The sequence below is a fragment of the Agelaius phoeniceus genome, chromosome 19 (assembly GCF_051311805.1).
Source record: "Agelaius phoeniceus isolate bAgePho1 chromosome 19, bAgePho1.hap1, whole genome shotgun sequence".
Classification (NCBI taxonomy): domain Eukaryota; kingdom Metazoa; phylum Chordata; class Aves; order Passeriformes; family Icteridae; genus Agelaius; species Agelaius phoeniceus.
In genome coordinates, this window is record NC_135283.1 from 10,485,238 (window position 1) to 10,499,482 (window position 14,245).

The window sequence follows — 14,245 nt, forward strand, 5'->3', positions numbered from 1 at the left end:
TGACCTGTTAACTCTTTGAAGTAGTGAGGTGTTTGTGAATCACAACTTTCCAGACATGAAAGATTTGCTCAGAAGGGCTGAAAAATAATGTCTTGCAACTCGAAGTGTTCCAGAAGCTGGTATGAGGCAGTGAGACCTGCTTTCTTTTTTTTTCTGTATTTTTGAGATGTTTGATAAAATGCCTTAAGCTGTGTTCATGTTGCTTGTGGCAACCTGCTGAGACAGTTAAAGAGATAAGAGAACGTGGTAAAATGTGGGGGAAAAAAAAAGTATTGACTATGTTTTGCTGAAATGACCATATTTTTACAATTCAAATTGGGAATTTGTTCTATATTTTGGTTGGGATATCTTTGTGCTCTGTATCAGTGTGTCTACAGTGATTTCCTCGGGAGGCTCAGGGCACATCAGTGCTCCTCATGTCCAGGCTGCAGCTTTGGATGGAGACAACACCTCAGTCATTTCCTCAATCTTGTGGTTTTCTTTCTGTTTTTTTGGACAGAAGTTATGCAATTGTCAAATCACTTCATGTAGGCTCCAACCTCTGTGGCCACCCTGCTCTGCCTTGGGAAGCAGACCCAGAAACTGGATCTACTCCCTCTGGAAATTTCTCCTGGAGTAGTGGTTCCAGTCATTGATTTTGCTTAGCCTTGTGCTCTTTTAGATCATGTTCCAGCAAATTCAGTTTTTCAAAGTACTTTGTGATGAGTATGAGAGAGATACACTCAAATCTGAAGGCAATGTGCAGAAACACAGCAGCCTTACTCTGCTGCAAGGATCTACCATGGATTTAACACAGATGAGAAGTGTCCCATGTTCCAATATATATCAAATGACAACTATTTTAAATCTGGAATTTCAAGATAATAAATTATCCTTGTAATGTACTCTTGAGATTCTACGATGGTTGAAAAACTCCATCAGTGATTTTTGCACTGCTTCTGTGCAAATGTGGGTTTAAGGCACTCTGAGCCCCGGTACAGCTGTCAGATCTATCACCCAATGAGCCCTAACACAGAATCATTCCTGCTGAAGATTAGCTGAGAAATCAAAGAAAACAGCCAATTTCCTACTGTACATGTAAGGGTTTCTTGTTTGATCTCTATGTGCATCTGAATCAAACTCAGAAGTGTTGAAGAGTTTGTTTGTTCCAGATAAAAGCGCTTTAGATGCTACAACAGAGCAAAGCCCATGACAGATTTTGGGGAAAGAGAAATGCACGAATCAAAGAGGTCAGAGGGTTTATTTGGGATCGTACATACACACAGACACTTCATTCTCTCAGGAAGAGACTGAGCAGCTGAAGGATTTCTCTAATTCTTTTGGATTAATTGATGGTTTTTTCGAAATGGCTACAAAACAAGTACAACTCATGGGTTTTGTGCAGAAGTGTCAGGCATGTGCTTTGAAATTCTTCTATTCCACAACACCCCCTCATGTTCTCTGTCCTTGGGATAGGACAACCCAAAACCCATCAGCAATATGGAGCATATTTAATGTTTTAAAGTGAGCTCAAAATCTCTCTATTACCTACAAGAATATACTTGAACAGATTTTACTCAGAAACTGTGAATAAAATTGGCTCTGCAATTATTGAACCTTCTCCTGAAATTTCATTCTCATTTTATCCACTCATATTCCTGGCACCCACCCCCCACTGCTCAGGCTCAAAAGCTACTTCTGATTTATTGACCTCAGGGTGGCAAATATTTCTCACTAAGCTCTGAATAGAAACATTTTTCCCCCAAATGTTGATCATAATGAAGATACAAAAATAGATACAGCCAATATCCAGCCAGCAGGAATAAAATACCACATCACAAAGAACCTGTTCATGGAGTCCAACCCAGCCCCAACACCCCAACTAAACCCTGGCACCCAGTGCCACATCCAGGCTTTGTTAAACACAAGGGATGGTGACTCCACCACCTCCCCGGGCAGAACATTCCAGAACTTTATCGCTCTTTCCATGAAAAAAGTGCCACAACATCCCAAAAAACTCACTTCCTCTCAAACCAGGACACTCCCCCACTGCTGCTGTACCCTCACTTTTCTAGTCCCAGCTCTCCTGTACTCACAAGGCACCAAGTCCATCCCCTGAATATCAAGGACCTGGACCCATCCCGTTAAATTCATAGCACAGAATCGTAGAATTGAGTGGGAAGAGACCTTAAAGCCCATCCCTTCTACCCCCTACTGTGGCAAGGACACTTCCCCTGTCCCAGGTGCTCCCAGCCCCAGTGTCCAGCCTGGCCTTGGGCACTGCCAGGGATCCAGGGGCAGCCACAGCTGCTCTGGGCACCTGTGCCAGGGCCTGCCCACCCTCACAGGGAACAATTCCTTCCCAATATCCATCCATCCCTGCCCTCTGGCAGTGAGAAGCCATTCCCTGTGTCCTGTCCCTCCATCCCTGTCCCCAGTCCCTCTCCAGCTCTCCTGGAGCCTCTTTAGCCCCTAGAAGGGGCTGTGAGGGTCCTTGGAACCTTCTCCTCTCCAGGTGAGCACCCCCAGCTCTCCCAGCCTGGCTCAGAGCAGAGGGGCTCCAGCCCTGGCATCGTCCTGGTGCCTCCTCTGGGCTGTGTCCAGCAGCTCCAGCTCCTCCCTGTGCTGGGGCAGCTCTGCAGGCGGGCTCTGACCTGAGGGCAGAGGGCAGAGCCCCCTCCCTGCTGCCCCTGCTGGGATCAGCTCGGGGCACAGGGCCGGGCACGCTGAGCTCCTCACCCATCAACACCTGAGTCCTGCCCCGGGGGGATCTCCATCCATTCCCCACCCAGCCAGGTTTGTGCTGGGAGCCGCCAAACCCAGGTGCAGGACTTTGCACTCGGCATTTTTTTCATGGAAAGATGATAAAGTTCTGGAATGTTCTGCCCGGGGAGGTGGTGGAGTCACCATCCCTGGGTGTGTTTAACAAAGCCTGGATGTGGCACTGGGTGCCAGGGTTTGGTTGAGGTGTTGGGGTTTGGGTTGGACTCGATGGTCCTGAAGGTCTCTTCCAAGCTTGTGTGATTCTGGGATTCTGCGATCTCCCGTTTCTGCCCCGCCGCTCCCCGAGGCTCTGCTGGGGACTCGTGAGGCGTTTTCCGGGCTTGTCTGAGCGGATCCATAACTATCTATAAAGGGAATCTGGGGGAGAGCATTGGGTGTAGCCATGACCGCACTGCTGGGCTGTGGTGACATTCATCAGGCCGGGCAGGAATCACAGAATGAAATAAACACAGAATATCCTGAGCGGGAAAGACCATCGAGTCCAGCTCCTGTACCTGCACAGACACCGCAACAACCCCACCCTGGGCATCGCTGTCCAAACGCTCCTGGAGCTCCGGCAGCCTCGGGGCCGTGCCCATTCCCATTCCCTGAGGAGCCTGGGCACCCTTGGGGGGAAGAACTTTTTAAAATCCAACCTAACCCTCCGCTGGCACAGCTCCAGCCGTGCCCTGGCTCCTGTCCCCGGTCACCATTGGGAAGAGCCCAGCGCCTCTCAGAGCGGTGGCTGCGGTGCCCCACCAGCACCTTCCTCGCACTCCTCAAGGCCGAGAGCTTTCCCCGTTCCTGGGGGCGAACAACTCCCCAGCCCCTGCGGGCTGTGCTCGCCGTCTCCATGCCCCGCCCGAGGCCTCCCGGGCCGGGCCGGGCCAGCCCTGGTCACCGCGGAAACGGAAACGCGCGGGGCCGGGGCCGCCGGGAGCGGGGCCGGTTTGAACGTTCGGCCGCCGCCGCCGCCTCCCCCCGCCGTGGCCGCGACCCGCAGCCCCCCGAGGTAACGGGGCACGGCCCGCGGGGCCCGGCGGGAGGGCTGCGGGGACACTGGAGTGCGCCCCGGGCCGGGGCACGGCCGGGGGCCGGGGCTGAGCGCCGGGAAGGGCCCCGGGGCGGGCCCGGGTGAGCGGCTCTGCCGGCACGGAACGGGTTCATTGCTGAATGTGCCAGGAAAGGCCCCGCTCCGCTGGGGAACGAACGGCGCGGGAGCGGAGAGCGCTGCTCTGTGCGGGGCTGCTTCCTGAAGAACTGTCCTGACAGCTTCTTGCTTCTGCTACTTGTAACTATCGCTCTGCTTGATGTTTTCCCTCCTTTCTCCCCCCTCTTCTTAAAAAAAAAACCAAAAACCCAAACCTCTAATTCCAAGGAATACCAAGTTAGGAATGCGGTATCACACAAATGACTTGAGGTGTTTTATACAAATTGGGTGTAATGAATATATTTATTGTGTGGTTGGCTATTCCGTTTCAAATCTAAACAAGCACATTCTTGTAGATTACACTGAGAACTTGTTATTTACAAAGAATCTGTTTTAGGTAATCTGTCTTCGGTTTGTGTTTGTTTGAGCATAACACATCTAGTTTCACTTTCTGTACTGTTCCAAATGCATCTTTGTGTGGCCTAAGACGAAGAGAGACTGATGTAAAAAGGAGTTTGACCTTTTCTACATCAATGGCATTAATTTTGCAGGTTAATTTGTGTGCTTTCAACATGAGCAGTGAAGATGAAATAAAGGAAAGACTGGATGCGGAATTAGATCGCTGTATTGTGGCTATGAAACCCTATGTCCTTAACCTGCAGAATAGTTCAGGTACAGATGGTAAAATGTGCATTTAAACACGAATAACAAAGCCCTAGGGACTGACAATTATTATGTGTAATTAATTTAACCAGGCACTTCATCTCTGACATTACAAGGTACAGTTTTGATGGGGGTTTGCACAACTTGTAAAGTTTGATGTTTTAAGTACCTACTGCAATTGTTTGACCTTATCTGTCTTGTTTTCATGATGTAAATGTGCTTTTGCACATTTACAATCCATTAACATCAATCTTTAAAAACCTAGTTCAGTAGAAACTAAAGGGAATTTTAAAGGGAATTGTTTCTGAGATAGCAAATATTTTTTAATTTTAAAGTTGTTAACATTTGTTCAGGAATGTGTATTGATAGGAACATCAATTAATAAATGATGTTGCATAAATCTAATTTTTACAACAAGCTGGTTATTATTAAAGGCACAAACCCTACAAATTAAGAGGTTTATGTATAAACATTTAACCAAATGAATAATTTCCTTATCTGATAGCAAATCTTGTGTAAATAGAGATTTATTTTTTTTAATGGATGAGGATTTATTGTGTATTTAAAGTATTAATGCTCCTGCAAGCTGTAAGTTGTAGTTTATGCAGTGAGTGCAGAATTCCTGGGGCTTCCAATTCCATGTTGTTTACAAAAGTGATGTAAACTTCTGGTATAAACATGAATTTATAGAAAATGTTTGTGCAATGTGTAAATTTGAACCATTGTTAAAGACTTGTTTTTAATCTAAGTCTTTAACCATTTATTTTATTTGGTTTGGTCATTTGGGAGTTTGTTTTGTTTTAAACTGGTGTAGAAAGGAGAAACGTACAAAATTGGTGCCAGTGATGGCTTCTGTTTTCTGCATCTGTTTGATTTGCTCTGAAAATGTATAGTCACCCCATAAATCTGTATTTTCAGAAAGAAAAAGATGCTCACTATGGATTAAAAAACTCTGCAAACCTTCAGCAGCAGGCGTAGGAATAGTGGGAAGGGAGAATCGGAACTTGTATGCAAAGCTGCTGCTCCACATGCTGCAGAGAGGAGTTCTGAATGGTCCTTTCAGCCAGAAACCAGAGGAAGGAATGCTGAAAACTTTGCCTGCCTACATGGTGAGTGTCACTGCTTTATGAGACAGACTTGCTAAAATGTATCCTGGAATTGCTTTTCCATCTTAGATTTGGCACAGATGTGACAAATGGTTCTGAATGGGTTGAGTGGAGCTCTGTGATAAATAAAGGCATTTCTTGTAATTGATGCTAGGGAAACCTTGCAATGGGCAAAACCTTTTGTGTCTTCAAAATTCTGGTTTGAAGGCTTATGAAAATAGGTGTTTGAAGGAACAGAAAGGTAATCTTTTTCTAGTTCTTTGGAAAAATGTAATAAAAGGCCCTTGAGGCTTTCTTGTGTCCTAATCAGTAGATAGCTCTTGTGAAAGGAAAATTGTTCTTAAAGGTCGTGGCTTTAGTGGCCTGAGAATACTATAGAACTCACACAGGCATCATTAAAATTGCAGTTTGCTTTCTGGAGAACTGAATATGCTGTGTCAACCCTTGGCATCAACTTCAGTGACATAACAATGCCAATTTTTGCTAAAATTACCCATCCTGTAAGAAGTATTGGAAAATATTTACATTGTTGCCATGAATTCCCATGGGTTGGGAAGGTGGCATTTGCACATCTCACTGACCTCAGTGGAAAGGGAATGATTGTACTGCAGAGAGTTCTGCAAGAAATGACATTGAGGGTGTAAAGAATGCCTCTGTGTAAATACATTCTCCTGTTGATTTTGCATTTGTTCTCATTCCAGTCAGTTTATTTTGATGAACCAAGTTCACCACGAGCTCGGAGCAGGCACGCTGGCTGCTTATCTGAGTGGATGGTGGGAGACCTGGGCAACCATGACAGTAATCTGTCCTCTGTGGAGGACTCATCTTCAACAACAGCTCCTGCACTTGGGTGAGGCTTCTGTCCTTGCTTCAGCAGGGTTTGATTTGTATTTAATAGCTGTAAGTTGTTAAATGAGGAGTTTGGATGAGTTTATTGCACTCCCTCATGGACTCACCATCAGTGTTTATAGTCAGAAACTCTGGTAACAGCTTCAGTGTAATGAGAACTTCTAGACTGCTCTGTTCTTGCTTTTCTCCATTGTGTCTTCTTCTCTGACTTCTTTACATCTCCTTCCATGTCCCATCCCTCTATCCTCTTTGTCTTCCTCTTGTTCTCCTCCTCCTCTCTATTCCAGACACTTAACATGGAAAATCAAAGCCTACATCTGTTGTCTAAGGCCATGATGCTGAAAGCAGCTGTTTTATCAAATAGTTTTAACTGTCTTTTTTCCCATAGATTAGAAATATAGGCAAGCACACAGATGGTAGATTTAGAGGTTGTTCTATGACTGTTGCTCACAGGTTTTTTAGAGGAAATGGAATAGTGGCTCTTTGCAGATAAGCAAGTTTTGCTGAGTGAGATTTAGGTTTTTGATTTGCAGCAGCCAGTGAGCTTAAACTGCATCCTCAGTCCCAGTCAGCTGAGAATAGAGCTGTTTACAGCAGGGGAAAAGGGTGAAATGTGTTGTTATTAAGGCTTATTTTCCTGTTGGCTTAGAAAGATGTCCCTGCAGTATTGAAGGAGTGACAAGCTGGTCATTTGGACACTTGGAAAACTTCAGCACTATTCTGTCCTAATTTGTGGGAATCTTAGGTAAATTCCAGTTTAATCTACTGTTCTTAAGTATTTGCTTTATGGATTATCTTACATAGTACAATTTTGTGCTGATTTTCAGGATCTGTGTTCCTTTTTTTTCTTCATGTGTCTTTATTTCAGTCATGGATGGGATTTCCTCTTGTTTGCCCCTTCTAAAGTCTCATTAATGTTTAACCTTTCTGAAATCCTTGGTGAAGGAAGCACTCTTAGACATGGAGTGAATATTACTCAAAGCTCAGTGGGTACTGTACAGGAGGAAATGAATGTTTGCCCTACTTCTGCTTTCATTTCATTGTGTTAGAAATGCATTTTCAAGTTTAGTTTCAGAAGTCCAATGCTTTTTTTCATGTCTTCATTTACATCTTTCATAAGTGGCCACCATTAGCTGTTCTCTTGTAGGCACACTGATGTTTATGCTATTTATCATCATTTTTCAGTCAAGTTTTTAGTTTTCCAGCAGAGATTTGGATAAGTGACAGATGGAGACTTGCAAGTTAAATCACATTAATATTGAGTATCATTAAACTCTTCTGTATCCATTAAATGTGTGTAATTCTAACAATCATTTCAAAAGTTACTCTTATGTCTGAGGTCTCTGTATCTCCTTTTCTTGAGGATTAGGGGCTGTTCTGGTTGCTTGCAGTCAGGCTCTGATAAGAACCTGTGGTTTTGATAACAGACTTGTGGTTTAAGACCAGAGGCAGACAATGGAGAATTTCCAGTTGAGTTATGCTACTACTGATTTGGGCTTGGTGATACAGAAAATTCACTGGAAAAGGAATGATTCTGGTTTTGTTGAATTGTGTTAGAAACACATTTTCAAGTTTAGTTTCAGACAGACACAGAAAATTGTTAGAAGGAGCTGTTCAGATATCCTTAATTAAAAAAAAAATAGAGTTGACATTATGAAAACAAGGAATGTATCATGTTTCAGAAATGCTTTTTGAGACCTTGGAGGAATTTTTGTTCCTGTTGTGCCATGTCAGGATAGCTGGCCTGGGTCTGACCAGGTTGTGTCAGTCCCTGGGAGCATCAGGTCAAAGTGTCACTCTGGGTGTGAGAGGCAATAAAACACTATCAGCACAACTCTCCTCTGTTAGGCCAGATTTAGCCCACTGAAATCTCTACAAGGCCCTATTTGTGGTGTAAAAATGCACCTGATTACTCTGAATTCCTGACTTGTGCTCTCAGCTGGGGTGGGGTTTGCATGTTCCCCCCTCTTCATCCTGAGGTGCAGTTCCACCTATTCCCTCCCTTCTTTGCCACAGGTTTTCTTTCTTTTCTACCTGGTTTATAGTAGAATACTGGAATTGGATGTCTTCTCCCACTTTGTGTCTGAACCTAAGTCTGAACTTGGCAAAGTTCCCAAAGTTATTTTTGGTGTAGTGAAGCTTAATTTCACTTTCCCCTTCTATCCTGTGGGAATGAAGCAATGCCTACATTGGTAATCAGAGTGGTTCCCAAGACTCTGCTGAGTTCTCTGGAGACCTGCATTGCAAATTATTCCCTAGATTGCAAATTATTCCATGCCAGGAGAAGCAAGTAAATGTAATTGAATAATGTTACTGGTTTAAAGGAATTAAAAATCAGGGGTATATGCACACCTGTGCTGGTGGATACTTGGACTGAGAGTGGGGCTGTGTCTAAGGAAATCTGAATTTGTGTTGGAAAATTTTGATAATTCTGCAGATTACATAAATTAATCTTCACTGCAATAAGAAACTTAATTTTCCTGCAAGTTTTGCAGAAAAATACTGAAGGTAAATATTTCAGCTGTTGTGTTTTGAAAAACACAAAATATTTACATATTTAGTATTTACTTAAATGTGACCATGTTAAGATATTACCTATAGCCAACATATAGCTCCTGGTTTTCTTTGTATTTACAATTTTGAATGAGCAATCAGTGCAGGTGAAACTGTAATATATTAAATATTTCTGGATGTGCAGTTTGTAGGGAGAGCCAGCAGATGGTGACCGAGTTCCACTGTATTTGTCTCCCTCCTCTGAATGTGCACTGGGAAACTGCATCCCTGGGCACGGAATTTGTGTGGTTGGATGAAAATTTTGCATTCCAGCCATGACTCAGTTCCTACAACATTTTCTCAGGGCAAAATAGATAATGTCAGTGAGACATGTTTGAGTAACTGCTTGATGTTCTTTATCTCAAGATTCTCTCCTTTCAAAGACCCAAACAAACAGAAATTCTTTTCATAGTGATTTTTATCTTGCAATACAGATAATTCTGTGTTGGACAATTTTGACTTTTCCATATGAAGTTGTTTTTCTGCCTAAATAAAAGCCTTAGAAATACAAACCTTACTTGCAAGCTGGGGTGTTGATGAATAAATCCAACCTGCTGGGACTGGAAAGGTGCAGCTTTATTTTGAAATGTGAGAGGGTTGGTTTGAGAATTGTTTAGATTGGTTTGAACAGAACTCTGGGCTTTTTGACCCTGTAGGAAAATTCTACTCTATGTTTATAGAGCGTGCTGAAAACATTGTTAAAGGTTAGTGTGTAGTCATGCTGGACCAGGAAGAATCAGTGAATTTCCCTCACTTTGTTCCTGGATGGAATATTTACCAATCTCCTTTATTAGCAGCAAATTGCTGCCTCCTCCCGTGCCAGCTCCCTGCTTGGGCTGCAGCAGGAGGTCACAGGTTGGTGTCAAAACTCTGCTCATCCTTCACTCACCTGCAGTGAGAGGTAAAAGAATTTATCTTGTGCTTTTTGGAGCCTGGCTTGCATTAGCAGGAGGCTGGAAAAGGTAATGGACAGGTGGTGCCTACTTGATAGGAGCAAAATTGTGTTCATCCTTTCAATCTCTTCAAATTCTGGTTGTACAATCAAGTAAAGGAGCTTCCTTTTCAGTTCCTCTTCAAAAGAGCAAATACAGAACTAAGAATGCATCTAGGCTGTTGTCTTCCCTTTGGTGAATTTGCAAATATTACAGGTAGCTTGGGTTGGCTTGTATTTGTTGATATTCCTGAATCTCTGAATGATGAGGGCATGAATTCTGTTTTCTCTCATTTTAACAATTGGAACTTTATTGCATTGTTAGGTAACCTGAGTATTAGTCAGAAAGGAAATGTGATGAAAGGGCAGATTTACTCACAGGCAAAGATTTATCTCCCTTTAATTAAAGGTAATTTTGTGTCAAATGAAATCTTGGTAAGAAATGCAAGAGACAGTCATTGTGTTATCATATTCCTTTTGATCTTTTTTACCCCTAAGACTTTGCTTATCTAAACTATTTACTGCTTTGTGATTGTTATTGTGCATCCATACATGCTGTTTATGTGGGATTTATTGGTGCTGGAAGGGAAGGTAGGCTCCCAGTTGTTGTATTTCTCTGTTCCCTGCTGTTCTGATGAAAGCTGGGGCCCTGTGCTTTCTGAAAACTTTGTGTTTGTCTCTCTAGAAGTGACTGGTTTATATTGTACATCCAACACTTGTTCTGTTCATAAACACTTCATTCATCTCAGTGTCTTTTTGGCATAGCAGCCATCTCATTTGCTGCCAGATGGAAAGGAAGGGAGGTATTGAATGGTCTGATTTGACTTTTATATAATATGACCAGTCACAGGAAGGTGAAGGGACCAACAGCAGTTTTTAATTACCTTAATACCTGTGGATCTGACAGTGGAGTATGTGCTGAAGGGTGTTTCACTACTGTTTTGGATCTTTTGCTGCATCAACCCATCTAATAAATGCTTAGAACTTCTACTTTATTTTGTTCTTTTTCCTCTGGGGCTGAGGAATGGCAGTGACCAGGTGCAGCAGTGACAATTCTCCTCACCTGTCTGCTTATCTGCATTTCCCTTTGCTCAAGTGTTTTATTTACAACAAAAGCTTTTCCAGAAAATCCCTCTGCTGGACAGAGCACTTGCTCCTGCTGTGCTTGTGTCCTGTCTTGTGGGCATTTCTTTACCATCCCTCATAAATTCCACTGTAGTCCATAAAACAGAAATGAAATGAAACCAGAACAATCTTTGGGACTTGTTCCTCTCCACCTTGGCCTTTCAAGGCACTGCCTTTGTACAGAGCTGTGTGTGTTGTTCCTTCCCTTTGTGTGTTTTAGGATCATTTACCTTGTTCTAACCTATTTTTTTGGTCTTAAAAGTCTCCCCTATGGTGCAACCAACCATCACCTTAATTCCTCTTTCTTCTCTGAGTCACTGGACTCCATCTTATGTTGTTTCATATTCTTAGCAAGATTGTTTCAAAAGCATTCTCCTAGATCAGCCCTCTCCTTAGCTTGGATTTATCCTAAAATCCTTTGGGAGATGTTGGGTCATGTAGTAAAAGAAAACAAAGAACACTTTTTAATGTACTGTCATGCACACAATATTTCTAGTGGGGTTTTTGGTGTGGGGTTTTATGGTGGTGTTTTTTTAATGGAACACTTAAGGCTTTTGTTTGCCTCTAACATGAAATTTTTATCTTTTTTCTCCTTTTTCTTTTATCGATCTTTCCATCTTGACAGTTATTTTCTTGTATATATTTTACCCAATTCTATTCTGTGATTAACATCCTTTGTGTGCCACAAATTGCTGCAAATGAACTCCTCTCTTTCTGCTTCCTCCTGTCATTACTAACAGGGAAAGACTCAGTGAGAAGCCATCAGTAATATCCCGTTGTCTGAGCTCTCCTCACCGCACAGATGAAGATGACCTAGGCACGTCACTGTCTGTAAGATGCTTCTCCTTTTTCTCCCAAAACTCTGCTTTCCCTGAGTTTTGTAGATCCCTGTAAAGCTGTTATTTCCAGATGTGTGGGTCATGATCCCTGTGTAAAGGTGCAGACATTTGGGAGGGAGTGGTAGGGAGTGTTGAGCTTTTTTCTGCTTTTTGCCAGGGTCAGGATTAAATGTGCTAGAGGGTATTTCTTGTTGGGACTCAGGTGTTTATTAATTCTTATCTATGTTACATCTCACAAACCCTGAGCTCTACAGCACTTCACTCTAACAAACTAAAAATGGAGCCCCATCTCTCTTTCTGTAAGGATAGACTGTCCACTTAAGAAATGACACCTAAATTATTTTTACTTTTAACCCAATAACCAACCACCCATGCCCTGTAATGTGGATTTTTATCCAATGACACAAAACCACCCAAACTTGTGAAGAAGGAGGAGCAGCTTCCACCCTAAAACCTCCATCTTGCTTTATATCTATTACTGTATTCTAAAACCTTAAACTCTAATTTTCCACCCTGTGATATCACACACTTCTATTCAAACTCCACACCCACAATCCCAGTTCTGTCATTCCATTTTGGAAGCTTCTCCACAGCCTCAGCTCAGTGCAGTGTTCTCTTGGGGGTCAGTGCCTGGCAGCACAGAAAATCTCAAATTCTCAGTAACCAAGGTTCCAACAAGGGAGGACTAAAGCTCATCAAAATCTGTCCTCTGCAGTGCAGGGGAAGAGAATTTCTTGTAGGATGCTGAGTTCATCCTAATGCTTGACCTCTGTTTAGTGTTGTTGTGTGTCTGCTGCATTGTTTTCCCCGGGCTTGGCAATGTGCCTGCATTGACATCATCTTGTATTTTGCAATAACAGATTAAAGAAAGCTGCAGAGATGCCTCTGGCTCTGTTCAGTGATGGCTGACCTCTGCAAGAGTGAATTTTGGACAGTTTGTTTCATCAGACTTTCCACAAGGAGCATTTTGACTGATGAAAGGGCATTGAACAGGCTTTGTCTGAAACCCTTTTAGTCCAACATATTCAATGATGTTGTTTATATAATTGCAAGCCTTGCACTGACAATTACTCCTGACAAATGTGTGATACCAAGAAATGTGCTGTTTACCTTCTAAAATGTGCTCTGTGGCCTTGCAGTGTCCTTCACCACACCTAGAGCAGCCCTCACCCCTCAGTGAACACTGAATTTCCTGTTTGTTCCTCCAGCTCTGCCCACGCTTCATTTTTGATTCTATCAGAGGAATAGTTTAGAAAGATTGCAGCTGGGCACAGTTGAGGATTTTATGAAGTGCAAATAGGATAAACTGGAAGCTGCTTTCTGAGGAAATTTGTGTTCTGCTGTGCATCTGGAATACAGGATTAGCAAGGGGATGGTTTATCAGGGCAAGTTACAGGTGCTCAGTGGGCAAAAATCAGTGTCTGTACTCCAGGCTCTGATTGCTGGGAATGTATTTATGTGTGTGTTGATTGCATGTATACAAATGGAATTTAAATACAGAAATGCCATCATTAAAAATAAAACCACATGCTGGCTTTACTACACATCTCCTTATTGGTTTCCTGTTTATTTTACTTCAGGAAATATTCCTTATGGAAGAGTTATTGTAAAAAAAAAATTATATTCTTCAGTTGAAACCTGGATTTGGAGCTTTAAAGTATTTTAGGGGAGTTTTGCTGCTTTGGTTTGTTTATTTTTAATATTTTTTTTGCTGTTATTGCTGGCTCTGCTGTAGCTTCCAGGTCAGTGTTGGACAAATCACTGCACTTCATTGTTCTTCAGCTCCATATACTGGATTCTCCTGTGATTACAGCTCTAAAAGGGCCTTTAAGTGAACCAATCCTCGCTTGCTTTGCCAGTTTGATAATGTTTGGCTGGCTGGAACAAACAATACCTTGTTCCATTGTCAGGGATGTTCTGGGATTTCACAGATGTTCTGGCATGGTTCAGGCCCAGGTAGAGGAGCAGGGAGACTTTTAAGAAACATTTAAGAAACATTTGAGAAACATTTGAGAAACATTTGAGAAACATTTAAGAAACATTTGAGAAACATTTAAGAAACATTTAAGAAACATTTAAGAAACATGGAGAGGTGCCTCAGCCTAGTGTTGATTAACAACAGCCCAAGCTTGCTCACTAGATGCTTGTGACAAATGAGATTTAAAGAAAAGCTGCTGGCAGGCCCATGCACAAACCTCACTTCATGGACAAAGTAATTCAGGCTTTAGTGTTGTTTTTTAAATACCTGGGCCAAGGAAAATGTTCTGGACCAGCTTTCCCCATTAGA

At 42.7% G+C, this 14,245-nt stretch overlaps 1 protein-coding gene across 5 annotated transcripts in view; it reads left to right on the forward strand.

Annotated features, from left to right (window-relative positions):
* Positions 1-3,522: 3,522 nt before the first annotated feature.
* Positions 3,523-14,245, forward strand: part of CEP112 (centrosomal protein 112) — a 197,644-nt gene continuing 186,921 nt past the window's right edge. For 2 of the 5 annotated variants that reach the window (XM_077188113.1, XM_077188114.1), the window contains exons 1-5: positions 3,523-3,754; positions 4,444-4,564; positions 5,474-5,664; positions 6,363-6,511; positions 11,860-11,950. In XM_077188113.1, the coding sequence (XP_077044228.1) occupies positions 3,596-3,754; positions 4,444-4,564; positions 5,474-5,664; positions 6,363-6,511; positions 11,860-11,950 (711 nt within the window). In that variant the 5' untranslated portion in view covers positions 3,523-3,595. Of the gene's footprint in view, positions 4,034-4,443; positions 4,565-5,473; positions 5,665-6,362; positions 6,512-11,859; positions 11,951-14,245 lie in introns of all 5 variants that reach the window. The other 3 variants (XM_077188112.1, XM_054645336.2, XM_077188115.1) reach the window with 3 other exon arrangements.